The sequence below is a fragment of the Muscardinus avellanarius genome, assembly GCF_963383645.1.
Source record: "Muscardinus avellanarius genome assembly, chromosome: 8".
Taxonomy (NCBI): domain Eukaryota; kingdom Metazoa; phylum Chordata; class Mammalia; order Rodentia; family Gliridae; genus Muscardinus; species Muscardinus avellanarius.
The window spans coordinates 28,935,896-28,963,478 of NC_137794.1; the positions used below are offsets into that span (position 1 = coordinate 28,935,896).

Sequence of the window (27,583 nt, forward strand, 5' to 3'; positions counted from 1 at the left end):
GTTCTGTCTAAAATCCAAAGGGCAGTCTTTGAAAATATTATACTGTCCACCCATTAAGGTATATTCTTTTTTGTTGCCATAGGATAAACATTCAAGCCAGGCGTGGTGGTGCACACCTGTAATCCCAGTACCTGGGAGGCTGAGACCGGAGAACCAAGGTTCAAGGACAGCCTCAGCAAGTAGTGAGACTCTCACCAACCTAGCGAGACCCTGTTTCAAACTAAAAAATAAATTAGGACAGGGGTATAGCTTGAAGTTATAATACCCCTGGGTACAAAAAAAAAAAAAAAAAAATCAGAATTTTACCATTAAAATGTACCCTGTGCTGCAGGTATGCAGTTCTCAAGCCTTTTCAGTTTATCAGCAAAGTATCTACTTACGTCAGGGGTCAGGCTTTTAGCGATGATGGGCCCAATCATTCCTGGAATAGTGGCAAACGTATTTGTAATGCCCAGGAGGATACCAGCATACCTGGGGACACATGTTCAGAGATTTATTACTATGTTACACAGGGAAGCATCTTTCTCTCTCTCTCTTTCTTTCTTTTGGTATTAGGAATAAAACCTGGGGACATTCTACCTCTGAGCCACACCCCCAGCCCTATTTTGTTTTTATCTTTTGAAACAGGGTCTCACTGGGTTGATCAGAGTCTCACTACTTGCTAAGGCTGTCCTCGAACCTTCGATCTCCTGTCTTAGCTTCCCAAGTCCTGGGATTACAAGTGTGCACCACTATGCCTGGCTTGAAGCAACTTCTTTAAACAGACACTATCCTACTTCTTGGTTGCATTCTTGAGAAATTTTGTCTAATGAGACGATTTACTGAAGCAGAATATTAATTCTTTTGTTACTGAGGATGGAATCTGGAGCATTCTACCTCCAAGCTACAACTCCATCCATCCCTTTCTATTTTTTCTTTTCTTTCTTTCTTTTTTTTGTGGTACTGGGGGTGGAACCCAGGGGCTTTTCTACTTCCAGGCTATACTCTCAGACCTATTTTATACTTTATTTTGGAAACAGGGTCTCACTAAGGTGCAGAGGGCCTCACTAAGTAGCTGAGGCTGGCTTCGAACCTGTGCCATCCTCCTGTCTCAGCCTCCCAAGCTTTGGATTACAATCTGTTTTTTATTTTCAAACAGAGTCTTACTAAGTTGCTGAGGCTGGTCTCAAACTTGTGATCTTCCTGTCTCAGCCTCCCAAGTACTGGGATTATAGATGTGTGCCACTATTCCTGGATTAGAATTTTATTTCAACTGGCAGAAAATGTACATTTCAATAATTAGCATTTTAACTCACATAGAGGAACGTAGCCATTGAAATCATCTCTTGTATGGTGATGTATAATAGTGCTTATAGATGATTTGCATGGATGACTGTATCTGGATAGGAAGCTTGGTATGTTTAGCTTAAGTTGTTGTTGTTGTTATTATTATTATTATTATTATTATTATTATTATTAATCTGTATGGGACTGGGGATGGAACCCAGGGACATTCTACCTCTGAGCTACACTCCAGCCTGATTTTTTTATTCTTTATTTTGAAACAGGGTCTCACTAAGTTGCAAAGGGCCTCACTAAATAGCTGAGACTGTCTACAAACCATGATCCTCCTCTCTCAGTCTCCCAAGTACTGAGATTACAAGTGTGTGCCACCATGCCCGGCTTGCTTAAATTTCTTTTTATGGTATTGAGGACTGAACTCAGGGTTTCACATATGCTAGGCCATTGCTTTACCACTGGGCTACATCCTTAGTCCTTTTTGAGACAGGGTCTTGCTAAGTTGCTCAGGCTGGCCTGGAACTTGCGAGCCTCCTTCCTTAGTCTTCTGGGTAGCTGGGATTATAGGTGTGAGGCATCATGCCCAGCTTGGATGCAAATCTTTAAAGAATTTCTGTCTGTATTTGGGAAATGCTAATGTCCTATTGTTTTCTTCAATATAGAATACATAAGGAATGTGTGTAGACTAAGGAAGGTAATATAGCCAGCTCTTTAGGAAGTAACATCTTGAAAAGAATGATTCCCATTTTCTGTAAAGAAGTCCTATTAAGCTGGTTGTCAGGGACCTAAAGACTCCTAAAACTAGCTCCACTATGTATGTATCTGTGTGTGTGTGTGTGTGTGTGTGTGTGTGTGTGTGTGACTAAACACACAGGCATTTTACCTCTGAGCTACACCCCCAGCCCTTTTTATATTTTTTGCTTTGAAACAGGGTCATGCTAAGTTGTGCTAAGTTGTGCTAAGTTGATGAGGCTGGTCTTGAACCTGTGATCCTCCTGCCTCAGCTTCCCAAGAACTGAGATTACAGGCATGCACCACCACACCTGGCTAACTAGCTCCTTTATTAATGACACATGTCACCTTAGCCAAGTTATTGACAGATCATCATTCCCCTTATTATCTATGAGATTACAGATGTGTACATGCAATATAGCTGGTGGTCCTGGTGGGGCTCTCACAAGCCCTACCAGGTATACTAAAAAATAGTTTTCAGTGTAACATACACATGGGAAAATACACAAACCATCAGCGTATAGCTTACAGAATCGCCACAAAAAGAAAAAGAAAGAAAAAAAAAAAAAAAACCCAGCACCTGATGGAGAAATTACTAGAATGAATGTTCTTAGGACATTTTACAAATGATTGAGCTGCCAATCAGACTGTTTAAACTTTAATTTGAATAGTCTGTCATAATTTGTCAAGTCATCCTTCTCATACTAAAAAGCCTAAAGTCTGGTTTGATGTTTACCTTAAAAAGATGGCAGTCTTCTGCCTGGACTTGCAATGACCTGGGCCTTGTCAGGCCCAGACAGCTCTGGCTCCAGCCACTTACACTGCGACACCCACGCCTCCTGCCTCGTCTTCCCTTGCTGCACCTGCTCCTGCAGCCACGCCCCACCCATCCTGCCCACTCGTGCGGCGCGTCTTCCTCAGCCTCTGTCTCGTCGTCTCACGCTGACCTGTTGTCTCAGGCTCTTTGCTGTCCCTAACACTAGTACTGTGTGTGACTGTCCTAGTTCGGGTCTGTAGCTTGGGATGCACAGTCTCCCTTCAATCTCTTGTTTCACTTCCCTTTCTTATATCCAGTGCCTAGCATCCCACGTGCTCCCTTAACACGTTACTAGAGAGGCAGCATGCGGCCACAGCGCTGGCCGCCAGGCTCTGACCACACGGCCATGGAGGCTGCGTTCCATGCAGACTAGCATGCCCTGGGCACTGGCTCCAAGGATGGCAATTCCTGATCAGAAAACTTTTACAAATGTAATTCTAACATTCTGGATTTTTACTAGGATCTCTGGGAGTCATTACAAATTGTACCGTAGTCAACTAGTACATTTTAAAAATCTTTTGCTTTTTTTGTGGTATGGTACTTTTTGTGTGCGTGTGGTACTCTGGGAGTCATTACAAATTGTACTGTAGTCAATTAGTACATTTAAAAAACTTTTTGCTTTTTTGTGGTATGGTACTTTTTTTGTGCGTGTGGTACTGGGGATTGAACTCAGGGGCACCTACCTCCGAGCTACACCCTCAGCCCAATTTTTTGTTTTTTATTTTAAAATAGGGTCTCACTAAGCTGTGGAGGGCCTCGCTAAGTAGCTGAGGCTAGCTGCATGTATCAGTCTCCCAAGTACTGGGGTAACAAGTGTGGGCCAGCATCCCCAGCGTGAGATTTTAATTTTTTTTTCTCTTAAGTATTGGGGATGGAACCCAGGGACATTGTAACTCTGAGCTACACCCTAAGCCCTATGTTTTAGTATTTTTATTTTTTGAAACAGGGTCTTGCTGAGTTGCGAAAGGCCTCACTAAGTTGCTGAGGCTGTCAATGAACTGCGATCCTCCCACCTCCGCCTCCTGAATGCTGGGATTACAAGCCTGCGCCACCATGTCCAGCGAGGTTTTAATTTTTTAGGAAATAATCTGTTATTATAAAATAAAGTTATAGCTGGGTATGGTGGTGCACACCTATAATCCCAGTACTTGGGAGGCTGAGACAGGAGGATCTCAGGTTCAAGGACAGCTTCAGCAAGTAGTGAGACTCTCATCAACCTAGTGAGATACTGCTTCAAAATAAAAATAAAATAGGGCTAGGAGTATAGTTCAGAGGTAGAATGTCTCTGAGTTCAATGCCCAGTACAACAACAATAACAACAACAATAACAACAACATCATCATCAACAACAACAAAAGTTCTAGCTGGGCATGATGGCGCATGCTTGTAATCCTAGTAATCCTAGTACTTGGGAGGCTGAGACAGGAAGATCACAGGTTCAAGAATGACAGCCTTAGCAAGTAGTGAGACTCTCATCAACCTAGTAAGACCCTGTTTAAAAATAAAATAAAATAGGGGGTCGCATGGAGGTAGAATACCCCTAGGCTCAATTCCCATACCACAAAAAATAAAATAAAATAAGGTTCTGTACAGCTGTAAACCCAGTGACTCAGGAGGCTGAGGTAGGATGACCACTAAGTTTAAGATCTGCTTGAGATATTAGTGAGACTCTATTTCAAAGTAAAAAGGTAGGAAAAAAGGCCAGGGATGTAGCTCAGTGGTAGAGCACCTCAGTCTTGATCTCCAGTACTGAAAAAAAATTCTGCTCTAAAGAAGCTTAATGTTTTATTAGTCCATATAGTCTTGTTATAGGACAATGCAACTTCTATTAGGGTTTGGGGTCCTCAATACCTAGGTTACAAGACTACTGATCTGACATGACTCTCCTCATTTTTATTACAAAGTCTTGCTGAACCTAATTCAGTTATCTATAAACATCACAAACTTTAAAACCCATACATGCTGGGTGTGGTGGCAACTCCTGTAATCTCAGTACTTGGGAGGCTGAGATAGGAAGATCACAGGTTCACTGCCAGCCTTAGCGACTTAGTAAGGCCCCGTTTCAAAATGAAAATAAAAGAGGGCTACGGGTGAAGCTGAGATAGAATACTCCTGGATTCTATTCCCAGTACTACAACACACACACACACACACACACACACACACACACACACACACGCAAACGCACCAAAAAACAAAAAAACCCTCATACATAGGAGGAGGGGCAGAGCAGGGTGGAGTGTGGAGGGAAACACACCAGGAGATGTGTGCATATATGAACATATCACTTTGAATCTATGATATGTAACTAGACTGTGCCAAAAAAACTTGAAAATATGTAGGTAAATAAATCTGTAAATACATGACACAAATATAAAACCATGAGGCACAGATGTTTTTGGCTTATTCCTCTAGGGGGTATAGCTTAACCACTTGGCAGGGCTGTCTGTTCTCTCCTTTTAAAAACCATTAGCACCTTGGCAGTGGGAGGAGCCAACTGCACTGTTGCCAGGCCTTCTCAGTGACAGATATTAAGTGCAGATGAATGCTGTGAAATTCTAAATGTCAGCACTAAGGAGCTGTTCAAGTATTTATATTACACTTGGCCAGGCAGAGCCATGAAAGATTGATGACTGCTTGGAAGAACACCTGTTGCATGGGCTCAGTCTGGCTTCGGTGCTGTTGGAGTACTAGAAATCTGTGGAAGTAACTGCAGAAAACTTACCCAGCTCCCTCAAATCAGAGCCACAACATTATCCATAAAAAGTCAATTTCAATCTATAGAAGAAAAGACTTGGAAAAACCCATTTATACAAAGTGATACTGACTTTTTATTAAAAAAAAAACCTTATATCTGGCAATGGCTATAAGTACTTTCTTTCTTTCTTTCTTTCTTTCTTTCTTTCTTTACTTATTTATTTTTTGCAGTACTGGGGATGGAACCCAGTGGCATTCTACCTCTGAGCTACACCCCCATCCCTATTTTTTATTCTTTATTTTGAAACAGGGTCTTGCTGAGTTGCAAATGGCTTCACTAAGGAGCTGAGGCTGTCCGCGAACTGTGATCCTTCTGTCTCAGCCTCCCAAATGCTGGGATTGCAAGCATGCGCCACCATGCCTGGCTGACTATAAGTATTATAAAATTATGTTTGTGGTACTGGGGATTAAACCCAGAGGCATTCTACCATTGAACCATACTTCCAGCCCATTTTATTTTCATTTATTTTGTGGTATTGGGAATTGAACTCCAGGGCATTCTGCCTCTGAGCTGCATTCCCAACCTTATCTAGTATTTTATTTTATTGGAAACAGGGTCTCGCTAATTTGCAGAGGGCCTTGCTAAGCTGCTGAGGCTGGCCTTGAACCTGTGATCCTTCTGTCTCAGCCTCCCAAGTACTGGGATTACAGGTGTGTGCCACCACAACTGGCTCTATTTCACTTTTATTTCAAGACAGGGTCTCACTAAATTGTTGAGGCTGACCTCAAATCTGTGGTCCTACTGTGTCGGCCTTCCAAGTGCTGGGATTACAGGTGTGTGCCATCATGGCACACCTCACAAGCTATGTTTATTTTATATATATATCTAACTTGATAGTAAAGTTAACGCCATGAGATAGGGATTACTATGTTTATTTTATAGATGGAAATAAGACTTATGAAATATTATCCATCTGGGTGTGGTGGCACACGCCTGTAATCCCAGTACTCAGGGAAGCTAAGACAAGAGAATCACAGGTTTGAGGACAGCCTCAGCAAGCAGTGAGACTCTCATCAACCTCTTGAGACCCTTTTCAAAATAAAAATAAAACAGGGTTGGCTGGGCGTGGTGGCGCATGCTTGTGATTCCAGTATTTGGGAGGCTGAGACAGGAGGATCCCGGTTTGAGGACAGCCTCAGCTACTACTTAGTTAGACTCTTTGCAACTCAGTGAGACCCTGTTTCAAAATAAAGAATAAAAATAGGGCTGGGTGTGTAACTAGGAGGTAGAATGCCCCTGGGTTCCATCCTCAGTACCACAATAAATAAGTAAAATAAAATAGAATAGGGCTGGGGGTATAGCTCAGGTAGAATACCCCTGGGTTCAATCCCTAGTAACATACATACAGAAAATATTATCCAATCTGTATGATTCCAGCCAATACTTAATATTGGAGTGTTATACTCTGTTACAAGCAGTGATCACTGAACTAGATCCATAGAAAATGACTTTTTTTTCACCCCAACCCCTGGTGCTGAATGTTTGTGTCTGAGGTCCTTAGGTATTTTGTTCTACCTAGTAGAGTGCTATACTGAATGGGTACTCAGTTGTTACTGAGACAAAATCAATTAAACAGCATGGTATAAGATATGTAACTCCTGTTAACAGAGACACAGGGAACCAGAAACAACTAGTATGCTTTGAATCAAGAATTTCTAGTTGGAGCCAGGCGTGGTGGCGCAAACTTGTAATCCCAGAATTTGGGAGGTTGAGACAGGAGGATTGTGGTTTGTGGATAGCCTCAGCTACTTAGTGAGGACCTTTGTAACTCAGTGAGCCCCTGTTTTGAAATAAATACAAAATAGGGCTGCGAGTGTAGCCTGGAGGTAGAATGCCCCTGGGTTCTATCCCCAGTACTGCAAAAAAAAAAAAAAAAAATATATATATATATATATGTATATATTCTGGTTGAAAAATAAAACATGAAAGCTCATCCAATGTGTTATTTTAAAATATAAGGGAGAGAGCCTTGGGCATGGTGGTATAGACCTGTAATTCCAGATACCTGGGAGGTTGAGGCAGAAGGATCACTAAGTTTGAGGCCAGCCAGGGCAACTTAGCAAGATCCTGTCTCATAAAAAATAAAAAGGTGCTATAGATTTGACTCAGTGGTATAGTGCCTCTGGGTTCATTTCCCAGCATTGATAAGAAAGGAAGAAAGGAAGAAGGAAGAGTTACATTTAGAAATAATTATTTACCAAGATAAGGCAGTAAGTACAAATGCATCTAGTAAAATTATACCTGGATGTACAGAGAGCAGGAAGCTGGGGCACAGAATAGTCTAAAAGGCTTTGTGAGTGGGATGGGGACCGGGAGGGTTCCCACAGATGTTAAGGAGAAGCACTGCCGTGGGTGCTGCAGAGCTCAGCAGAAGGCATTTCCCGAGTGGCCGACTGGCTCAGCCGGGAACCGGGTGTGCTACAACTCTAAACTTGTGCAACTGTCTTGGATGTTTTTGTATAACGTGAGAGCTCACATCAGACTGATTTCAAAGGTCTAGTTTATCTTGGAGTATTTACTGAGGGAGGAAGACATGATTAACATGAATTAGAAAATCCTGAAGTCCAGTGAAGGATCTGGGGCAGGAGTGAGGGTAGAAGACCCCTTACTTTTCTCTAAAATTAATTCATGTATATTACTTTTACGAATTAAAGGCATTAAATCTTATCAATTAAAATATTTACAGTCCTTTCCTATCTTGTCAACTGGCAAGGATGAATTCTATGTGGCTTCAAGAATGTTCTATAGAGGTGGATGTAGAAAGTATTTGAAGCTTAAGGTAAGAATTATAGGTTCAAATTATGGTTTTATCATTTATTAACAGTGTGGTAGAAGACAAACCACTTAATTTCTGTGAACCTAAGTTTCCTTAGCCTCACACAGGCAAAAAGAGCCAGGCATGGTGGCACATGCCAATAGTCCTAGTACTTGGGAGGCCGAGACAGGAGGATCGCAGGTTCGCGGACAGCCTCAGCTACTTAGTGAGACCCACTGCAACTTAGTGAGATCCTGTTTCAAAATAAAGAATAAAAAATAGGGCCGCAGATGTAGCTCAGAAGTAGAATGCCCCAGGTTCAATACTCTGTACTGAAAAAAAAAAAAGATAAATTGAGGTAATATTTGTGAAAGTGATTTGTAAGCTATCAAGTGCTATTTGGACATAGGTAATATAAGTGGACAAGTCTGGTGGTCTGCTCTTTGGTATTCATGAATCCAATTAAATGCCTACTATGTGCCAAGCACCGAGGATGGTCAACACCTCTGCCTTCACAGAGTTCCTATTTTAGCTGGATGGAGAGATGCAAGTTATACTGTGTTACTGCAATGTTCTTAGGAGAATACTGTGGGCAGAGGTGATGGTAGTTAAAAATTTAAATTTGAAAATAAACTTCATGCTTTAATTATTGCATGAATTGAAATCTTTCAAAGAACTTAAGTTCTGGAGTAGTAAAATTCATAGAGACAGAATGTAGAATGATGGTTACTAGGAAGTGGAGGGAGAAGGAAATGGGGAACTTGTGTTTAACAGGAACAGAATTCCAGTTGGGGAAGATGAAAACGTTGCAGGTGTGGTGATGCATACCTATAATCCCAGTACTTGGGAAGCTGAGACAGGAGGATTGCAGGTCTGAGGCCAGTATGGTGAACCTAGCACCTAGGCAGACCTAGCAGGACACTGTTTCAAAATAAAAAATAAAAAAGGGCTGGGGTATAGCTGGGGTCAGTGCATAGCAGCCCCTCCCCCCCTAATGTCCAGAGATTGTTGTTGGCAATAGTTGCACAAGAGCTGGGAGTGGTGGCTCATGCCTGTAATCCTAGCTAGTTGGGAGGGTGAGGAAAGAGGATTCAAATTTGAAGTCAGCAATTTATGGAGACTGTCTTGAAATACAAATCAAAAGGGCTGGGGAAGCTGGGCATGGTGGCACACACCTGTAATCCCAGTACTTGGGAGGCTGAGACAGGAGGATTGCAGTTTGAAGATAGCCTTAGCAAGTACTGAGACTCTCATCAACCTAGCAAGGCCCTATTTCAAAATAAAAATAAAAGTAGGATTGGGATATAGCTTGGAGGTAGAATGCCCTTGGGTTTCATCTTTAGTACCATAAAAAAAGAAAGAAAGAAAAAAGGGCTGGGGATATAGCTGAGTAGCTCAGTGGTAGAGCATACCCTGGAAGGACTAGGGGCTATTGCACAACAATGTACATGTAATGCCACAGAATTCTACCCTTAAGATGGCTAAAATGGTAAATATTTTACTATGATTATAAAAAAAGAATTTAAAGTTGATCACAGCAAATCTCTGTATTTATACTTACGAAGGAGCAATATCCAGATGGTTGATACTAAATCCAGCCGAGCAAAAGCCTCCCAGCGTTGTTGATATGGTTAAGAATGCAACAGCCAAGGAGTAATCACAGCCTATGAATCCAGCAGCTACCAGAAACACTGCAGGTCCAATCATTCCTGGAGTTAAAAGGACAAAAGAAAAATTTCCGGCATTAATATTTGCTTACCTTTAGACAGTATAAATCTGAAACAGGATACTGCTGCCACCTACTGTAGAAACACTGACCTGCCCAGTCATGGAAAACCTGCTAGAAAACAGGCAACATACAACTAATTTAAGAGTGAAGGAAGACCTCATTATGCAATATTGTTAAATCTGCATGTGACCAGAACTCAAGCTACAGACCTACAGTGTTAGCTATAAGATCAGGAAGGTGGAAAGATGTAGTTGCAGAGAAACGGTTGTCAGCTATTGAGGCAACATAAAAGGTGACTTAAAATCCATATAATCAAAGGACTCTGCTGGATACAGTCAGAATGATGCCCCATCTTGGTTCTAATGCATGATAATGATGATAATGATATGCAAAGGTCACCACAGGCAGTTAAGAATAGAAGGCAGTTAACAGATGCCTATTTCTCCCTATCTACAGCAGTGCTATCCGATAACTATGTGATAATGGAAATGTTGTACTTGTATATACTGAAATGGAGAAATTTAATTAATTAATTAATTAACTTATGTACTAGGGATTGAACCTAGAGGCATTCTACCTCCAAGCTATGTCCCCCAGCCCAATTTTTAAAAATTTCTTTATTTCGCCGGGCGTGGTGGTGCACGCCCATTTTTTAAAAATTTCTTTATTTCGCCGGGCGTGGTGGCGCACACTTGTAATCCCCGCGCTTGGGAGGCAGAGACAGGAGGATCGCGCAGGTTCGAAGCTAGCCGCGCGCGCTGGCTTAGGAGACCCTGTTTCCAAATAAAAATGTAAAAATAGGTCTGGGAGTGTAGCCCGGAGATAGAAGGGCTTCCAGGAACCCCAGTACCACCAAAAAAAAAAAAAAAATTTCTTTATTTGGAAATGGGGTTTTACTAGGTTTCTGAGAGCTCGAGAGCCTCACTACATTGTTGAGGCTGGCTTTGAACCTGCAATCCTCCTGTCTCAGCCTCCCAAGTATTGAGATTACAAGCGTGTTCCACCAAGTCCGGCTGAGAAACTTATCTTAAAATTTCAATTAGGTCAAGTGTGGTGGCGCACACCTGTAATCTCAGTACTTGGGAGGCTGAGAGAAGGATCACAGATTTGAAGACAGTCTCAGCAAGTAGTGTGACTCTCATCAACTGAGCGAGACCCTGTTTCAAAATAAAGATAAAACAGGGCTGGAGTTCAGAGGTTCAACATCCCTGGGTTCAATATCCAGTACCATAATCATTTTTCAACTAAATATAAATAACTCCTATGTGGCTAAAAGCTACTATATTATACTGAAGGTGTAATATAGGTCCACAGGTCCACATAAAGCCAAAAAAAAAAAAAAAAGAAAAAGAAAATCAGATTGAATTCAAACAGATTTATTTCATTTGCCGATGTGGAATCAAAGCCACTAAACAGTGAAACAGAATGGTATCTTTCCATGGTCAGGTGCTCAGATCATAGTTACAGAATTAACCTGAATAGGTCTTTTCACAAATACAATTACTGAAGTACAGTCATAAATTACTTCCAGGGTCTCTAATTACTTACTGGTGACGTGTGTGTGTGTGTGTGTGTGTGTGTGTGTGTGTGTGTGTGTGTGTGTGTGTGTTACTGAAGACTGAACCCAGGGGCATTCTACCTCTGAGCTATACCCCCCAATCTTTTCTATTCTTTATTTTGAAACAGTGTCTCACTAAGTTGCAGAGGGCCTCACAAGTTGCTGAGGCTGGCCACAAACCTGAGATCCTTCTGCCTCAGCCTCCCAAGTACTGGGATTACAAGAGTGTGCCACCACCATGCCCGACTCTACTGGGGACTTTAAAAAGTTGAAGAACTGATCTGGGTGTGGTGGTACATGCTTGTAATCCCAGCATTTGGGAGGCTGAGACAGGAGGATCACGGTTTGTGGACAGCCTCAGCCACTACTTAGTGAGGCCCTTTGCAAATAAAGAATAAAAAGTAGGGCTGGGGCATAGCTCAGAGGTAGAATATGCCCCTGGGTTCCAACTCCAGTACTGAAAAAAAAAGTTGAAGAACTGTCTTTTTTTTTTTTTGGTATAGGGGGATTGAAACCAGGGACATTCTAGCATTCTACTTTCAAACTACACCTCCAGCTCAATTTTATTTTTGTTTTGAAAAAGGTCTTGCTATGTTGCTGAGGCTGTCCTTGAACCTGTGATCCTCCTGCCTCAGCCTCCCAAGTACTAGGATTACAGGTATGCGCTATCACATCTGGATCTTAGTTTTAAAATGTACTTTTCTGAAAGCAGTCAAAAACCACATGATGATTTATGATTCTTTTGTCTAGCTATCCCACTTCTGGGTATCTTTCCAAAGAGGCTGAAATCATAATAGCCAAATTATGGAAACAATCTAGGTGCTCATCAGCAGATGAATGGATTACAAAATTATAGAAATATACACAGTGAATTCTACTCAGCAATAAAGAACAAAATTATGTCATTTGTAAGAAAATGGAAAGACTTGGAAAACATCATGTTTAGTGAGATTAGCCAATCACAGAAAATGAAGGGTTATGTTTTCTCTAATATGTGCAAGCTAGAAATTAACTGTGATACCAGAGGGACTAGACAATGGCAGAAAAACCTCAGTGGAGCAAGGGTTTAAGGCAAGGAGAAGGGGAAGACCGGGGTTCATTAATGCAAATTCTGACCATCAACTATGTGTACGTATTCGAATGCACCAATGGCGATCTCAGTACTCTGTATTGAGAAGGGAGGTAATGGGGGGAAACCAAGTGCTATGCACATGCATGTCACTGTCAACATGATTTACATTATGATGTGAGACTGTAATGCATCAATAAAAGCATTTTAAAATTTAAAAGACTAAAAAAATTAAAGTAGCTCTGCTAAGAACATTCTATAAAAAAGGAAATCTTCTGAAGAAATGATTTCTTTTAGCTGGGTGTGGTGGTACACACTTGTAATCCCAGCATTTGGGAGGTGAGACAGGAGGATCCAGGTTCGCAGACAGCCTCAGCTACTTATTGAGGCCCTCTGCAACTCAGTGAGACCCTGTTTCCAAATAAAGAATAAAAAATAGGGCCGGGTGTAGTGGCGCACGCTTGTAATCCCCACGCTTGGAAGACGGAGACAGGAAGATTGCGCAGGTTCAAAGCCAATGCTTAAGAGACCCTGTTTCCAAATTTTAAAAAAAGTATAAAATAGGTCTTGGAGTGTTAGCCTGGAAGTAGAAGGGTTTCCAGGAACCCCAGTACCACCAAAAAAAAAAAAAAAGAATAAAAAATGGAGTTAGAGTGCTCCTACGTTCCATTCACAGCATCAAAAAAAAAAAAAAAAAAGATTTCTTTGAGATCTTTGATTTATAGCTCACTTGTGATAATTAGTATATATATATATATATATATATATATATATATATATATATGTTGGTATTCAAAGTATACTATAAGGGATAGAAGCTTAAAAATATTTCCACTGTAAACTTATAGCTGGAAACATAGTGATTCTTTTTTTTAATTTGGAAACGGTCTAAGTTGCTGAGATCCTTACTAAGTCACTGAGGCTGGCTTTGAATGTGTGATCCTCCCATCTCAGCCTCCCAAGTATTATTATTATAGATGTGCACCACAGTGCTCAGCTTGAGGTTACAAATCTTAATCCTTAAAATGCATGGTTCAAAAGGAACTATCTTGTACAGAAATGCACTAAATGAATCATAGTATTTAACATAATATATGAACAAAATAAATGACTAATATTAACTTTTCTATTTTGTCTTGCACTGTTGTGATATAAGAAGAAATATACAATTGTCTTTGCCCCTGGTTCTTGGCACACAGCTCCTAGAACCCTTGGCGGTGATAAGACTGCTTTTGTTTGCTAATAGAATGACTGGTGGTACTGGGACCAGTGCCCCAATATAAGGTGGGTAGTGGTCACTAGAAAGACCAAGGCATGATTAGGGGTTAGGCTTTTAGCTCTACTCTCCAATCTCTGGCGAGGAGAAAGGGGCTGAAGGTTAAGTTGATTACTGATGGCCAATGATTTATTCAACCATGCCTGTATAATGAAGCCTCTATAAAAACTCAAAAGGACAAGTTGGGATGAGCTTCCAAAGAATCTAACATGTGGAGGTCCCTAGAGGGGAGTACACCTGGAGAGGGTGTGAAGCTCCTTGCCCCTTCCCACTCATCTTGCTTTCAGCATCTCTTCCACTTGGTCACTCAACACATGCTTTGTAGTGTCCTTTATTATTTATTTTTTTTGTGGTATTGTGGACTGAACCCACAGTACTTCTACTTCCTAGCTCTGCCTCCATCCCTTGTTTTGAAAAAGAGTCTCGCTAAGTTGCTGAGGCTGGCCTTGAATTTAAGTATTGGAATTACAGGCATGCAACATCATGCCTAGCTGTAATGTAATTAACTTATTCATTCATTTAGTAGTACTTGGGATTGAACCCAAGTTTAATTTACAATTTCATTCTACCTCTGAGATATGCCTCAAGCCCTATTTTAAATATTTATTTATTTATTTATTTATTTATTTATTTATTTATTTATTGGTGGTATTGGGGTTCCTGGAAGCCCTTCTACCTGCGGGCTACACTCCCAGACCTATGTTTACATTTTTTTTAAAATTTGGAAACAGGGTCTCCTAAGCCAGTGCGTGTGGCTGGCTTCGAACCCGTGCGATCCTCCCATCTCTGCCTCCCAAGCGCGGGGATTACAAGCGTGCGCCACCACGCCCGGCCTCCTATTTTTTATTTTGAAATAGCATCCCACTAAATTGCAGAGGGCCTTACTAAAGTAGCTGAGGCTTGCTGTGAACCTGCAATCCTCCTATCTCAGCTTCCCACATGCTGGGATTACAAGTGTGGGCCACTATATTTGGTTGTAATGTCCTTTATAACAAATAAGTAGCCAGGTGTGGTGGCATACACCTGTAATCCTAGTACTTGGGAGGCTGAGACTAGAGGATTACAGGTTCATGGCCAGATTTAACAATTTAGTAAGACCTTGTTTCAAAACAAAAAATAATTTAGGGCTAGGGATACAGCTCAGAGGTAGAATGCAGAAAGTCCTTGGGTTCAATCCCAAGTACCATAATAAAAACAAACATAAAATAGTGTTTTCCTGAGTCCTATGAGCTGCTGTAGAAAATTGATTGAACCTGAGGAGAGATCATGGGAACAGCAATTTTCAAGCTGGTCAAAAGTAAGGTTCACAACTTGGGATTGGGACTGGAACCTGAAGGGGGAGGAAAGTCTTATAGGACTCAGCCCTCAGTCCACAGGACCTACGGTATCACAGGTAGACAGCGTTAGAATTAAATTATAGCCAGTCGTGGTGGCGCATGCTTGTAATCCCCGTGCTTGCGAGGCTGAGACAGGAGGATCACACAGGTTCGAAGCCAGCCTCAGCTACTTAGTGAGGCTCTCAGCAACTTAGTGAGACCCTATTTCCAAATAAAATATAAAAAGAGGTCTGAGAGTATATCTTGGAGGTAGAAAAGCCTCTGGGTTCCACCCCTAGTAGCACACACACACACAAAAAATTATAAGATGCCCATCCAGTGTCTGCTGCAGGACTGGCTGCATGAGGAAAATTTCCACACACATCTTGTTGACCAGAGGTGAAATGTCTCTGGTGTGGAGAATTGGGTTAACTATATATGAGGGTGAGAAGACACATATTTATATTTCTATTAACTGTAAGTCAAAACAAAACTTGTTTCACTTCACTCACCTATAAAGGTAAAAATTCTGCGCACACTCAGAGTTGAAAAATTCCATTTTGCCCTTAAATTGTCAGCAGCTTGACCAGATAGTATCATACACAACCAACAGCCAAAATAAGGTAATGCAGATAAAAACCCATTCTGGAAGGAATAAGAAGATATAAATTAATTATGGCAGAAGGAAACACACACACACAAACACACACACACACACACACACACACACACACCACAATCAATGCCATTATTTAAAAACAAAAGAAATACAGAACAATGTCCGGTTAATGTTTAAATAATGACAGTAAACAAATTTGACTCTTGGAAGATTATGGAATTCAGTTTAGTGCATACCCCAACATCCTGTTTCAGGAAGAAGTAAGGCTCACTATAGTCCTATCTGTTCAAAATAACCCTGAGCTATTTATTACTTTGGAACTTGGGTTGTAGGAAAGGATAAATCTTCCTGTTTCTGAATTTTCTCTACTGATTAGTTTTTGTCCTCAAAATTTACATATTTATTTTAAAAATTTTAGTATAAAATAAAATACACAGAGAGCAAATCACATAAATAAAATGAATGGCTTAATGAACTACTTATTCTAAGGTCAAGAAAGAGAACTTTGCCAGACACCCTAGAAAACCATTGTCCTGGTTCAACCACAGCCCTCTTCCTCTCCCTAGGTAAGAGTATATAGTAATCACACACTCACAATTATCTATTTACATCACCAAAATGTGTAGATACTAGAGTTTAGTCTTTACTAAATTATAGTTGAGCCGGTCGTGGTGGCGCATGCTTGTAATCCCTGCCCTTGGGAGGCTGAGACAGGAGGATCACATGGGTTTGAAGCCAGCCTCAGCTACTTAGTGAGGCTCTCAGCAACTTGGTGAGACCCTGTTTCCAAATAAAATATAAAAAAGCTCTGGGAGTATAGCACGGAGGTAGAAAGCCTCTGGGTTCCACCCCCAGTACCACCAAAAAAAAAAAAATTATAGTTGAATCATTATTTGAAAATTTCTTACAGGTCCTTTTGTGTATATGTTGCTGGGGATTAAACCTAGGGTCTCACGCATGCTAGGCAAGTGAGCTACAACCTCAGCCCTAACATATATTTGATGACTCTTTTAACCTATAAATTCCCTTCTATTCCTTTTTTCCTTATACTTTATAAAAAACCTAGGTCAGGTGTGGTAGTTCACATTTATAATCCCAGTACTTGAGAGGCTGAGAAAGGTAGACTGCAGGTTGAGATTAGCCTCAGTTACTTAGTGAGGCCCTCAGCAACTTAGTGAGACTCTGTTTCAAATGAAAAAACAGATAAAATCGGGCTGAGGGTGTAGCTTAGAGGTAGATTGCCCTTGGGTTTAATCCACAGCACCATACACATTTTGCATCCCCAGGAGTTGGGAGGCAGAGACAGGAGGGTCGCAGGTTCCAAGCCAGCTTCAGCAAATTAGTGAGGCTCTCAGTAACCTAGCAAGACCCTGATTCCAAGTAAAAAATAAAATAGAGCTGGGGGGGGGTGTAGCTTGGAGGTAGAATGCCCTTTGGTTCAACCCCCCGTATTGAATTAAAAAAAAAATTAGCTCCAACTAAACTATAACTAAAAAATCCAGAGAAACTACATTTTAATTTTTTTTTTTTTTTTTTTTTTTTTTTTTTGCAGTACTGGAGATGAAAGCCAGGGGCATTGTACCTCCGAGCTACATCCCCAGTCCTATTTTTTGTATTTTACTTTTTGAAATAGGGTTTCACTGAGTTGCAAAGGGCCTCGCTAAGTAGCTGAGGCTGTCCCAAACCGTGATCCTGTGGTCTCTACCTCCTGAATACTGGGATTACAAGTGTGCTCCACCATGCCTGGCCCCTGTATTTTTAATTTAATTTTATTTTCATTTTGTGGTTCTGGGGATTAAATGTAGCTCTACCACTGAACTACACCCAGCCTCAAACTATTTGTATTTCACATTCCAGTGGTCCTATTCCCCCTCTGGAGCTGGGGGTCTGTCTTCGTGGCTTCTCCCCCCCTCATATTTGGCCTCCAGTCACCGAGCACCATCTGTTCTACTTCCTTTATTTTATTTATTTTTTTTGATGATTCTGTGTTATTTGTTTTTTTTTTAATTTTATTTTATTGGTGCACTGCATTCATACATCATAGTGGGATACAAACTTTTGTAGACATACATGCACACATCGCCCAGTCAGCCCCCACCCAATCCCCACCCCATTCTCTCCCCATCCCTCCTTCCCATGCTTGGCTTAGTGGTTGACATCTAGTATTATAGCAATTTATCCAAAATTAAAAATGATAATCTCACATAACAGTTTCATTTGTCTGATACCAAGCGTTTGATGATTTAAAGAGCATTTCAATATTTCTTTTTGCTTTCTTTCTTACTAGAGCATATTTTTTTCTGTTTTTTTAGGTGAAACTATCATATATTTATATATTTATTTTTCAGAAAAAATCTATCCTAATATGGAATATGAATTCTAGATACCCAAAACGATCTTGAAAAAGAACAAAGCTAGCAGATATATATTTTCTGATTTCAAACCATATAAAGCTACAATAATTGAAACAGTGTAGTACTGTTCTAAAGGCAGATATATAGACCATTGGAGTTAAATACAAGCCTAGAGCTAAATTCTTCCCTATATTGTCAAGTTATTTTTGACAAGGTTTCCATGAACATTTGGTGGTGGAAATAATAATCTCTTAACTAAATATTGTTGAAAAATAATAATTACATGGAAACTACTTCCTTTATATATATATAACCTACTCTTGTGCTTCTCGTCTCCTCCTCCTTGTCCCGTGACAGGCGTTGCTCATCTCTGGCCTGGAATCCTGCACCAGCCTCCTACTTCCTGTGTGGAACCTTTTCCTGCTCTGCCCTCTGCTTAGCACGGCCTGCCTGCTCACACCCTGACACACCAGGCCCCGTCCACTGACCCCACTGCCTGTCCAGGCTCCTTCCCCTGGCTGCCCCCACCTCAGGGAGATCAGGTCTGTCCGTGATCAGTCATTACAGTCACCACCTCACCTAAGCCCTTGGCTCCCTCTTCCCTTCTTCCCCACTTTATCTTCTTCCCTGGGTAAAACCGCCACCCTACTGCAACTCAACTCCTGTCCTGTACTTGCCCGTGAACAGCAGAACACACTAGAAAAACACAGCTGTGCTTCCCCCCTTCCTCGGATTCGCTTGCCGGCCTCAGGGGCCTCCACGCCGCCAGGGCGTTCCCCTCTGTCCCCACAGTTCCCCTGCTGCACCCACCCAACATTCTCTCCCTAGGGTGATTTACGTGTGTTTAGGTGAAATTCAATTATTTCATCATCACTATGGATCCTCTGTATTCAACTGCTGTATGCTTTTAGTTCTACTTCTGAGATGAAGCTGTGTCTTTTCCCCCCCGGTATTCAGCTGAGTAATTTCCTCTAAAATTTTATTCCATTTAGACTTCTACGTAGTGAATCACATACACTGTTATTTGTGGCAGAATCCTACACATGAATAAACCATTAAAAATCAGGGATGAATTTTCTGACTTTGGTCTTGTTCCTTGCTGGTACAAGACTGATCATTTGCTTGGCATGGCTGTGCACACCTGTCATCCCAGTACTTGGGTGGCTAGACAGGAGGATCCCAGGCTTGATGAGAGCCTCAGCAACATAAGACTCTCAGCAACTTAGCAAGATCCTGTTTCAAAACCGAAAATAGACCCAGGCGTGGTGGTGCATGCTTGTAATCCCAGTACTTGGGAGGCTGAGACAGGAGGATCATAGGTTTGCGGCCACCCTCAGCTACTTAGTGAGGCCCTCCTCAACTTAGTGCGATCCTGTTTATAGAAAAGGGGTGTTACTAGGGGTGTATCTCAGAGGTTGAATTCCTTTGGGTTTAATGCCCAGTTTAGTTCCAAAAAAATGTGCTGAGAATGGTCAGAGGTAGAATGTCCCTGCGTTCAATCACCAGTATAAAACACACACACACACACACACACACACACACACACACACACACACACCTGATAATTCTTCAAAGTGACTAAATTTTTTTTACTCAATGTTTCAGTGGTTAAAAAACTCCCTCAGCTGGGCGTGGTGGCTCATGCTAGTAATCCCTGCCCAGAGGGAGGCTAAGACAGGAGGATCGCGCAGCTTCAAAGCCAGTGAGGCTTTCAGCAACTTAGCGAGACCCTATTTCCAAATAAAATATAAAATGGGCCTGGGAGTGTAGCCCAGAGGTAGAAGGCCTCTGGGTTCTACCAGTACCACCAAAATAAATAACTAACTAACTAAATAAATAAATAACCTCCTTCAACAACCTAAAACAATTAAAATCTTCTACATTTACACATTTCATGAGCATCTTCCACAGTCAAGGTTTTTGTTTAAGGATGTGATTCAACTGGGTGTGGTGGCATACACCTGTAATTCCAATACCTGGGAAGCTGAGACAGGATCACAGGTTCCAAGCTAGCCTCAGCAACTTTTTAAGACCCTCAGTAACTTAGCAACACACATGCACGCGCGCGCGCACACACACACACACACACACACACACACACACAGTTTTTTTGCAGGGTTGGAGAAAGAACCCAGTGCTTTGTTCATGCTAGGAAAATGCTCTATCATGGACTTATACCCTGAGCCAGGGTCTGCTTTTAATTCTCTTGGGTACAGACCTTGGAATAGAATTTCTAGGTCATAAGATAACTCTATGTTTAACTTTTTGAGGAAGTGCTAAACTGTTTTTCATAGTAGTTGTTTTACATTCCTGCCACCAATTATGAGGTTCCAATTCCTCCATATTCTCACTAATACTTGCTGTTTCTGTGTGTGTGTGTGTGTGTGTGTGTGTGTGTGTGTGTGTATGTGTGTGTGTGTGTGTGTGTGTTTCAACAGCCATCTTAATAGGTATAAAGTGTTACCCAATAAGGATTTGATTTGCATTTCCCTAAAAACTAATAATGTTGAACATTTTATATGTTCTTACTGCCCATTTGTGTATCTTTGAAGAATGTCTATTTGTCTTTTGGCCATTTTTTTTTTTTTGGTGGTACTGGGGATGGAACCCAGGGGCTTTTCTATTTTCGGGCTATACTCCCAGACCTATTTTATATTTTATTTGGAAACAGGGTCTCACTAAGTTGCTGAGAGCCTCACTAAGAAGCTGAGGCTGGCTTCGAACCTGTGCAATCCTCCTGTCTCAGCCTCCCAAACGCTGGGATTACAAGCATGTGCCCCTATGCCTAGGTCTTTTGACCATTTAAAAACTACATTGTCAAGCTGGGCATGGTGGCTTGTAATCTCAGCATTCAGGAGGCTGAGACTGGAGGATCGCGTTTTGCGGACAGCCTCATCTACTTAGTGAGGCCCTCTGCAACTTAGTGAGACCCTGTTTCAAAATAAAGAATAAAAAATAGGGCAGGGGGTCTAGCTTGGAGGTCAAATGCTCCTGGGTCCCATCCCCAGACCTGCATAAATAAATAAATAAATAAATAAATAAATAAATACTACATTGTCTTACAGTTATTAAGAATTCTAAGAATTCTTTGTGTGTGTGGTACTGGGGATTGAATTCAGGGTCATTCTACCTTTGAGCTACACCCCCAGCCCTATTTTTTATTCTTCATTTTGAAACAGGGTCTCACAAAGTTGCATAGGGCCTCACTAAGGAGCTAAGGCTGGTCGTAAACCTGTGATCCTCCTGTATCAGCCTCCCAAGTACTGTGATTAAAAGCATGTGCCACTATGTCCAGCTTATTTTTATTTTGAAACAGGGTCTCACTAGTTTGATGGGAGCCTTACTACTTCCTAAGGCTGTCCTCATACCTGCGATCTTCCTGTCTCAGTCTCCCAAGTATTGCAATGACAAGCATGTGTACCATGCCTGATTGTATTTTTTATTTTGAAACAGTCTAAGTTACTGTGGGCTGGCTTTGAACCTGTGATCCTTTTGTCTCAGCCTCCCAAGTACTGGAATTAGCTGCATGAGCCACTATGCCTGGCTGAGTTGTAAGAATTCTGTATTTATTCTGGATATTTGATACATATACATGTGATTTTAAAATATCTTTTCTTATTCAGTGGGTTATCTTGTCATTTTCTTGATAGTGTCCTTTGATACACAAGTTTTTATTTATTTATTTTCTTGCAGTACTGGGATGGAACCCAGGGGCTTTCTACCCCCAGGCTACACTCTCAGACCTACTTTATATTTTATTTGGAAGCAGGATCTCACTAAGTTGCTGAGAACTTCACTAAGTAGCCGAGGCTGGCTTCGAACCTGTGTGATCCTCCTGTCTCAGCCTCCCAAGTGCTGGGATTAAAAGCGTGCGCCACCATGCCTGGCATACACAAGTTTTGGTTTTTTTTTTTTGCAGATCTGGGAATGGAAATCAGGGGAATTCTACCTTCAAGCTACACCCCCTGCCCTATTTTTTTTAATTCTTTATTTTGAAACAGGGTCTCACTAAGTTGCAGAAGGCCTCACTATAGCTGAGGCTGTCTGTGAACCACGATCCTCCAGTCTCAGCCTCCCAAATGCTGGGATTACAAGTATGTGTCACCAAGCCCAGCTCCTGGCATACACAAGTTTTTAATTAAAAACATTTTTTTTTAAGTCGGGCATGGTTCATGCTTGTAATCCTAGTACTAAGGAAGCTGAGACGGGAAGGATCACAGGTTCAACCACAGCCAGCCTCAGCAATTTGTGAGGCTCTCCACAACTTAGTGAGACCATGTGACAGCCTCTACACAAGAGCCTCACTTCCGCCCTCTTGGCTGCCAGAGGAGCCCCACCAGCATCCACTTCAGGAGAAGAGCTGGAATCTATCACCTGATATCCTGGCTATTACCAGGAGGACTAGGATGAATACAAAAAGGGGTTCTAGGCAAAAGATGACTTGGATAAGAGTTAATAGGAGAGCAGCTTAGCAACAGACAGCATGCTTTAGCATGTGGGAGGCTTTGGGTTCAAGTTCCAACACAGACAGACAGACAGACAGACAGACAGACAGACAGACAGTCAGTCAGTCAGACAGACAGACAGACAGACAGACAGACAGACAGAAACACACACACACACACACACACACACACACACACACACACACAAAAGGATGAATAACAGTGGAGGCAAAAAAGAGAAGTATCTAAAACAGTACAGTAGAGTGAAATGAGAGATACAAAATTACTGAGTTTCACAGAAATGAAAACAAATTCTGCATACACTTTTAAAATATGTATTCTCTATAAGAAGATGATGATTATTTTTCTTACCTCTTGTACATTGAACCTTAGGATTTCCTTCATATAAGTAGGCAATAATGTTAATAATGTATAAAAAGTCCAGTTGTAAGAAAAATGAGCAACTACAATAGCCCAAAGTGGCAGTGATTTTAAAATGGGCATCCATGGCACTGACTTCTGTGAAGAAAGCTAAAGAAAAGAGGCAATTAGGATATACTCCAGCTGTGTTAAAACTTAGATCCGTCTACAAAGCATACTGACTATGAACCTTAATGAGTAAATTCCAGACTTTATCTTATTTTTATTTTTTCAGTATTGGGGATTGAATCCAGGGGCATATTACCTCTGAGCTACACCCCCAGCCCTATTTTTTATTCTTTATTTTGGAATAGGGTCTAAGTTGCAGAGGGCTTCACTAAGTAGCTGAGGCTGGCCACAAACCTGTGACCCTCCTGTCTCAGCCTCCCAAGTGCTTGGGATTATAAGCATGTAACACCATGCCCAACTAAATTATAGATTTATTTATTTATTTATTGCAGGTCTGGGAATGGAACCCAGGGGCATTCGAACGCTGAGCTACACCCCCACCCCCTGCCTTATTTTTTATTCTTTATTTTGAAACAGGGTCTCACTGAGTTGCAGAGGGCCTCACTGAGAAGCTGAGGCTGTCTGTGAACCACGATCCTCTGGTCTCAGCCTCCCAAATGCTGGGATAACAAGTGTTCACCCAGTTTAATTCTAGATTTCAAAATATACTCCTTTATAATAACAAAGCATATGACAAATGTTTAGTTAGTTTATTTATTTATTTTTGTGGTACTGGGGATTGAACTCAGGGGTATTCTACCTCTGAGCTACACTCTCAGCCTTTACTTTTATTTTGAAACAGGGTCTCACTAGGTTGGTAAGTTTCACGTACTAAGACTGTCCTCAAACCCGAGATCCTCCTGATTTAGCCTCCCAAGTGCTGGGATTACAGGCCTGCACCACCTTTCCCAGCTTTATTTATTTGGTGGTGCTGCGGATTGAACCCAGGGGCATCCTGCCTCTGAGCTGTACACCCAGTCCTTTTTACTTGTTTTCATTTTGCAACAGGGTCTTGTTAGGTTGCAGAGGGTCCTGCTAAATTGCTAAGGCTAGCCTTGAACCTCCTATCCTCCTGTTTTAGCTGTCCAAGTACTGGGATTACACAAGTATGCCACCACATCCAGCTCCAGTTGTTTATTTTTTTTTGTTTTTTGTTTTGTTGTTGTTTTTTGGTGGTACTGGGGTTCCTGGAAACCCTTCTACCTCCGGGCTACACTCCCAGACCTATTTTATACTTTTATTTGGAAACAGGGTCTCTTAAGCCAGCGCGGCTGGCTTCGAATCTGCGCCATCCTCCTGTCTCTGCCTCCCAAGCACGGGGATTACAAATGTGAGCTACCACGCTCGGCCAGTTGTTTAGTTTTTTTTTTTTTTTTTTTTTTTTTTTGGTGGTACTGGGGTTCCTGGAAGCCCTTCTATCTTCGGGCTACACTCCCAGACCTATTTTTACATTTTTATTTGGAAACAGGGTCTCCTAAGCCAGCGCGCGCGGCTAGCTTCGAACCTGCGCGATCCTCCTGTCTCTGCCTCCCAAGCACGGGGATTACAAGTGTGCGCCACCACGCCTGGCTAGTTGTTTAGTTTTTTAAAAATACAAAATTTAGCCGGGAGTGGTGACACATGCTTGTAATCCCCGCGCTTGGGAGGCAGAGAATGGAGGAACGCGCAGGTTTGAAGCTAGCTGCGCTGGCTTAAGAGACCCTGTTTCCAAAAAATAAAAAAAAGTATAAAATAGGTCTGGGAGTGTAGCCCGGAAGTAGAGGGCTTCCAAGAACCCCAATACCACCAAAAAAAATAAATAAATAAATTAAAAAAAATTTAGAGTCCAGGATTCATATTAGAGGAAAAATAGCAATGTAATCTTAAGAGTTATAATATCTATTCCAAACATTTCTAAAAAATGTCAGAAGTTACCTTTAACATAAAATAGAGAATAGTTTCATAATCAGAGCAAAAAGTTGAGATAGGAAAGCCAGGCATGGTGGTGCACACCTGTAATCCCACTACTTGGGAGGCTGAGACAGGAGGATCACTGGTTAGAGGACGGCTTCAGCAACGTAGGGAAACTTTCAGCAACTTCAGAGAGATCCTGTTTCAAGACAAAAACTTAAAGACTTTCAACAACCTAGTGAGACTTTCAGCAACCTAGTGAGACACTGTTTCTCAATAAAAATAAAACAAAACAGGGCTGGCAGTGTACCTCAGAGGTAAACATCCCTGGATTCAATCCCCAGCACTGAAACTAAATTTTCCATTTATATTCATATTTATTTGAAAAATTAAATGAGACCCTATTAATATTTAATAAATAGGCTATAGTGTATGATGTACAATCCTCCAGTTGAAAGGGGTCATAATGGCTTCCTCACTTGTCTGTTTGCTCTCCACATATTAGGGAATCTTTTGCAGTTTGTAATTTTAGTAATTTAAGTTTATGGATTTTCAGCCAGTTTTAAATAGAGCAAACCTCAAAAAAATGAACAGTGCTTTAACAACAGCAGAGCAACAGTGAACAGAAGAGAATCATAAAGCTATAAGCACAATGAACACTAAGAAAGTATCAGAGCTGCCGTTTGTCCTCCTGAGTATTTTACTAGCCCACCAAGGAAAATAATGACAGTTATCAATTATAGCATACTCAAATACATTTCTCTCATTAGACAACATCATTATGTTAACAAATTATTACTAAGTTTTTTTTTGTGGTATTGTGGATTAAACTCAGGGGCATCCTACCTCAAAGCTATACCCCATTCCTATTTTATTATTTTTTAGTTTGAAACAGGGTCTCATTAAGTTACAGAGGTCCTAACTAAGTAGCTGAGGCTGGCCACAAACCTGTGATCCTCCTGTCTCAGCCTCCCAAGTACTGGGATTACAAGTGTGTGCCCCTGTGCCCAGCTTGGAAAAATCTTTTTTTAAAATTTAGTAATAAGCCATGTATGATGTTGTGTACTTGTAATCCCAGTACATGGGAGGCTGAGACAGGAGGATCACAGGCTCACAGCCAGCCTTAGCTACTTAGTAAGGACTTCTGCAACTTAGTAAGATCCTGTTTCAAAATAAAGGATAAAAAAATAGGGCTGGAGATGTAGCTCGGAGGTAGAATGCCCCTGGGTTCAATCTCCAGTACTGCAAAACAAAGATTCTTCCTATTAAAATTTACATTTAAACTGGGTGTGGTGGTGCACGCTTGTAATCCCAGCATTTGGAAGGCTGCGACAGGAGGATCGCAGTTCACAGCCAGCCAGCCTCAGCTACTTAGTGAGGCCCATTGCAACTCAGTGAGACCCTATTTTTAAATAAAGAATAAAAAACAGGGTTGGGGGTGTACCTCTGAGGTAGAATGCCCCTGGGTTCCATCCCCAGTACTGCAAAAAAATTACACTTTTTATTTCATCTTATTTGCCCTTTAAAAATTCTATTCTTGAGGTGGGCGTGGTGGCACATGCCCGTAATCCCGGTACTTGGGAGGCTGAGACAGGAGGATTGCAGGTTCGAGGACAACCTCAGCAAGTAGTGAGATTCTCATCAACCCAGTGAGATCCAGTTTCAAAAAATAAAAATAAAACAGGGCTGAGTGTGTAGCTTGTAGGTTGAATGCCTTTGGGTTCAATCCCCAGTACCAAAAAAGTCTATTTTTGTATGTGTTTTATGCTGTATATAGTACAGTAGGAGACATAGATAACTTGCTTTTGTGTGTGTGTGGTTGGCCTCATTCTATACCCTCGGCCCTATTTTATTTTTTTAATTTTGAAATAGGGTCTCACTAAGTTGAAGAGGGCCTTGCAAAGTCGTGGAGGCTGTCCTCTTGTCTCAGCCTCCCAAGTAGTAGGATTATAGGTGTATGTCACCACACCTGGTTCCCTTTATTCATTTTTAAGTACCTGACAAAGAACCTAGGACATAAGATATCAAAACAAAACAAAACAGAAACAAAAATTAGAGAAGTAGTTGATGACCTTAAAGTATTCATTAAATACAGATGGCCTATCTGTGACCTACTCATGAGATGCTTTCTGAATTTAACTGCATGGTGTCTTAAAGATTTGATTACTGTTTTATGACAATTTCTGAATCAAAAATAGAACTGCACATGCTGTCATAATTGTTTAAACTACTTATTGTAAACATGCAATCACATTTATGCCTGTAAGTTTTGACTTAGTTGGAAAACCGAGAAAGCATTATTTTGCCCATGCTAGCCAGGTGCTCTCTACCGCTCAGATATATCCCCAGCTCTGAGGAAGTATTCTAACTGCTGCGATCCCATTCAGCTCTAGCCTCCACACAATTGTTAGCATAACTAAGTAAATGAAAACTAATATAGGTGTGGTGGTGCAGGCTTTTAATTCCAGTACTTGGGAGGCTGAGACAGGAGGATGGAAGGTTTGCATCCAGCCTCAGCAACCTCATGAGGCCCTCCACAATTTAGTGCAACCTTTTTT

The 27,583-nt window shown here is 41.3% G+C and overlaps 1 protein-coding gene across 1 annotated transcript in view; it reads right to left on the reverse strand.

Annotated features, from left to right (window-relative positions):
* Positions 1–235: 235 nt before the first annotated feature.
* The window catches only part of SLC17A5 (solute carrier family 17 member 5), a gene marked incomplete at its 5' end in the record, with an annotated part of 57,849 nt that continues 30,501 nt past the window's right edge, over positions 236–27,583 (reverse strand). Inside the window, 4 exons of the mRNA XM_080699807.1 lie at positions 236–471; positions 9,902–10,049; positions 15,801–15,933; positions 23,079–23,237. Of these exons, the coding sequence (XP_080555933.1) occupies positions 309–471; positions 9,902–10,049; positions 15,801–15,933; positions 23,079–23,237 (603 nt within the window). The 3' untranslated portion in view covers positions 236–308. The remainder of the gene's footprint in view (positions 472–9,901; positions 10,050–15,800; positions 15,934–23,078; positions 23,238–27,583) is intronic.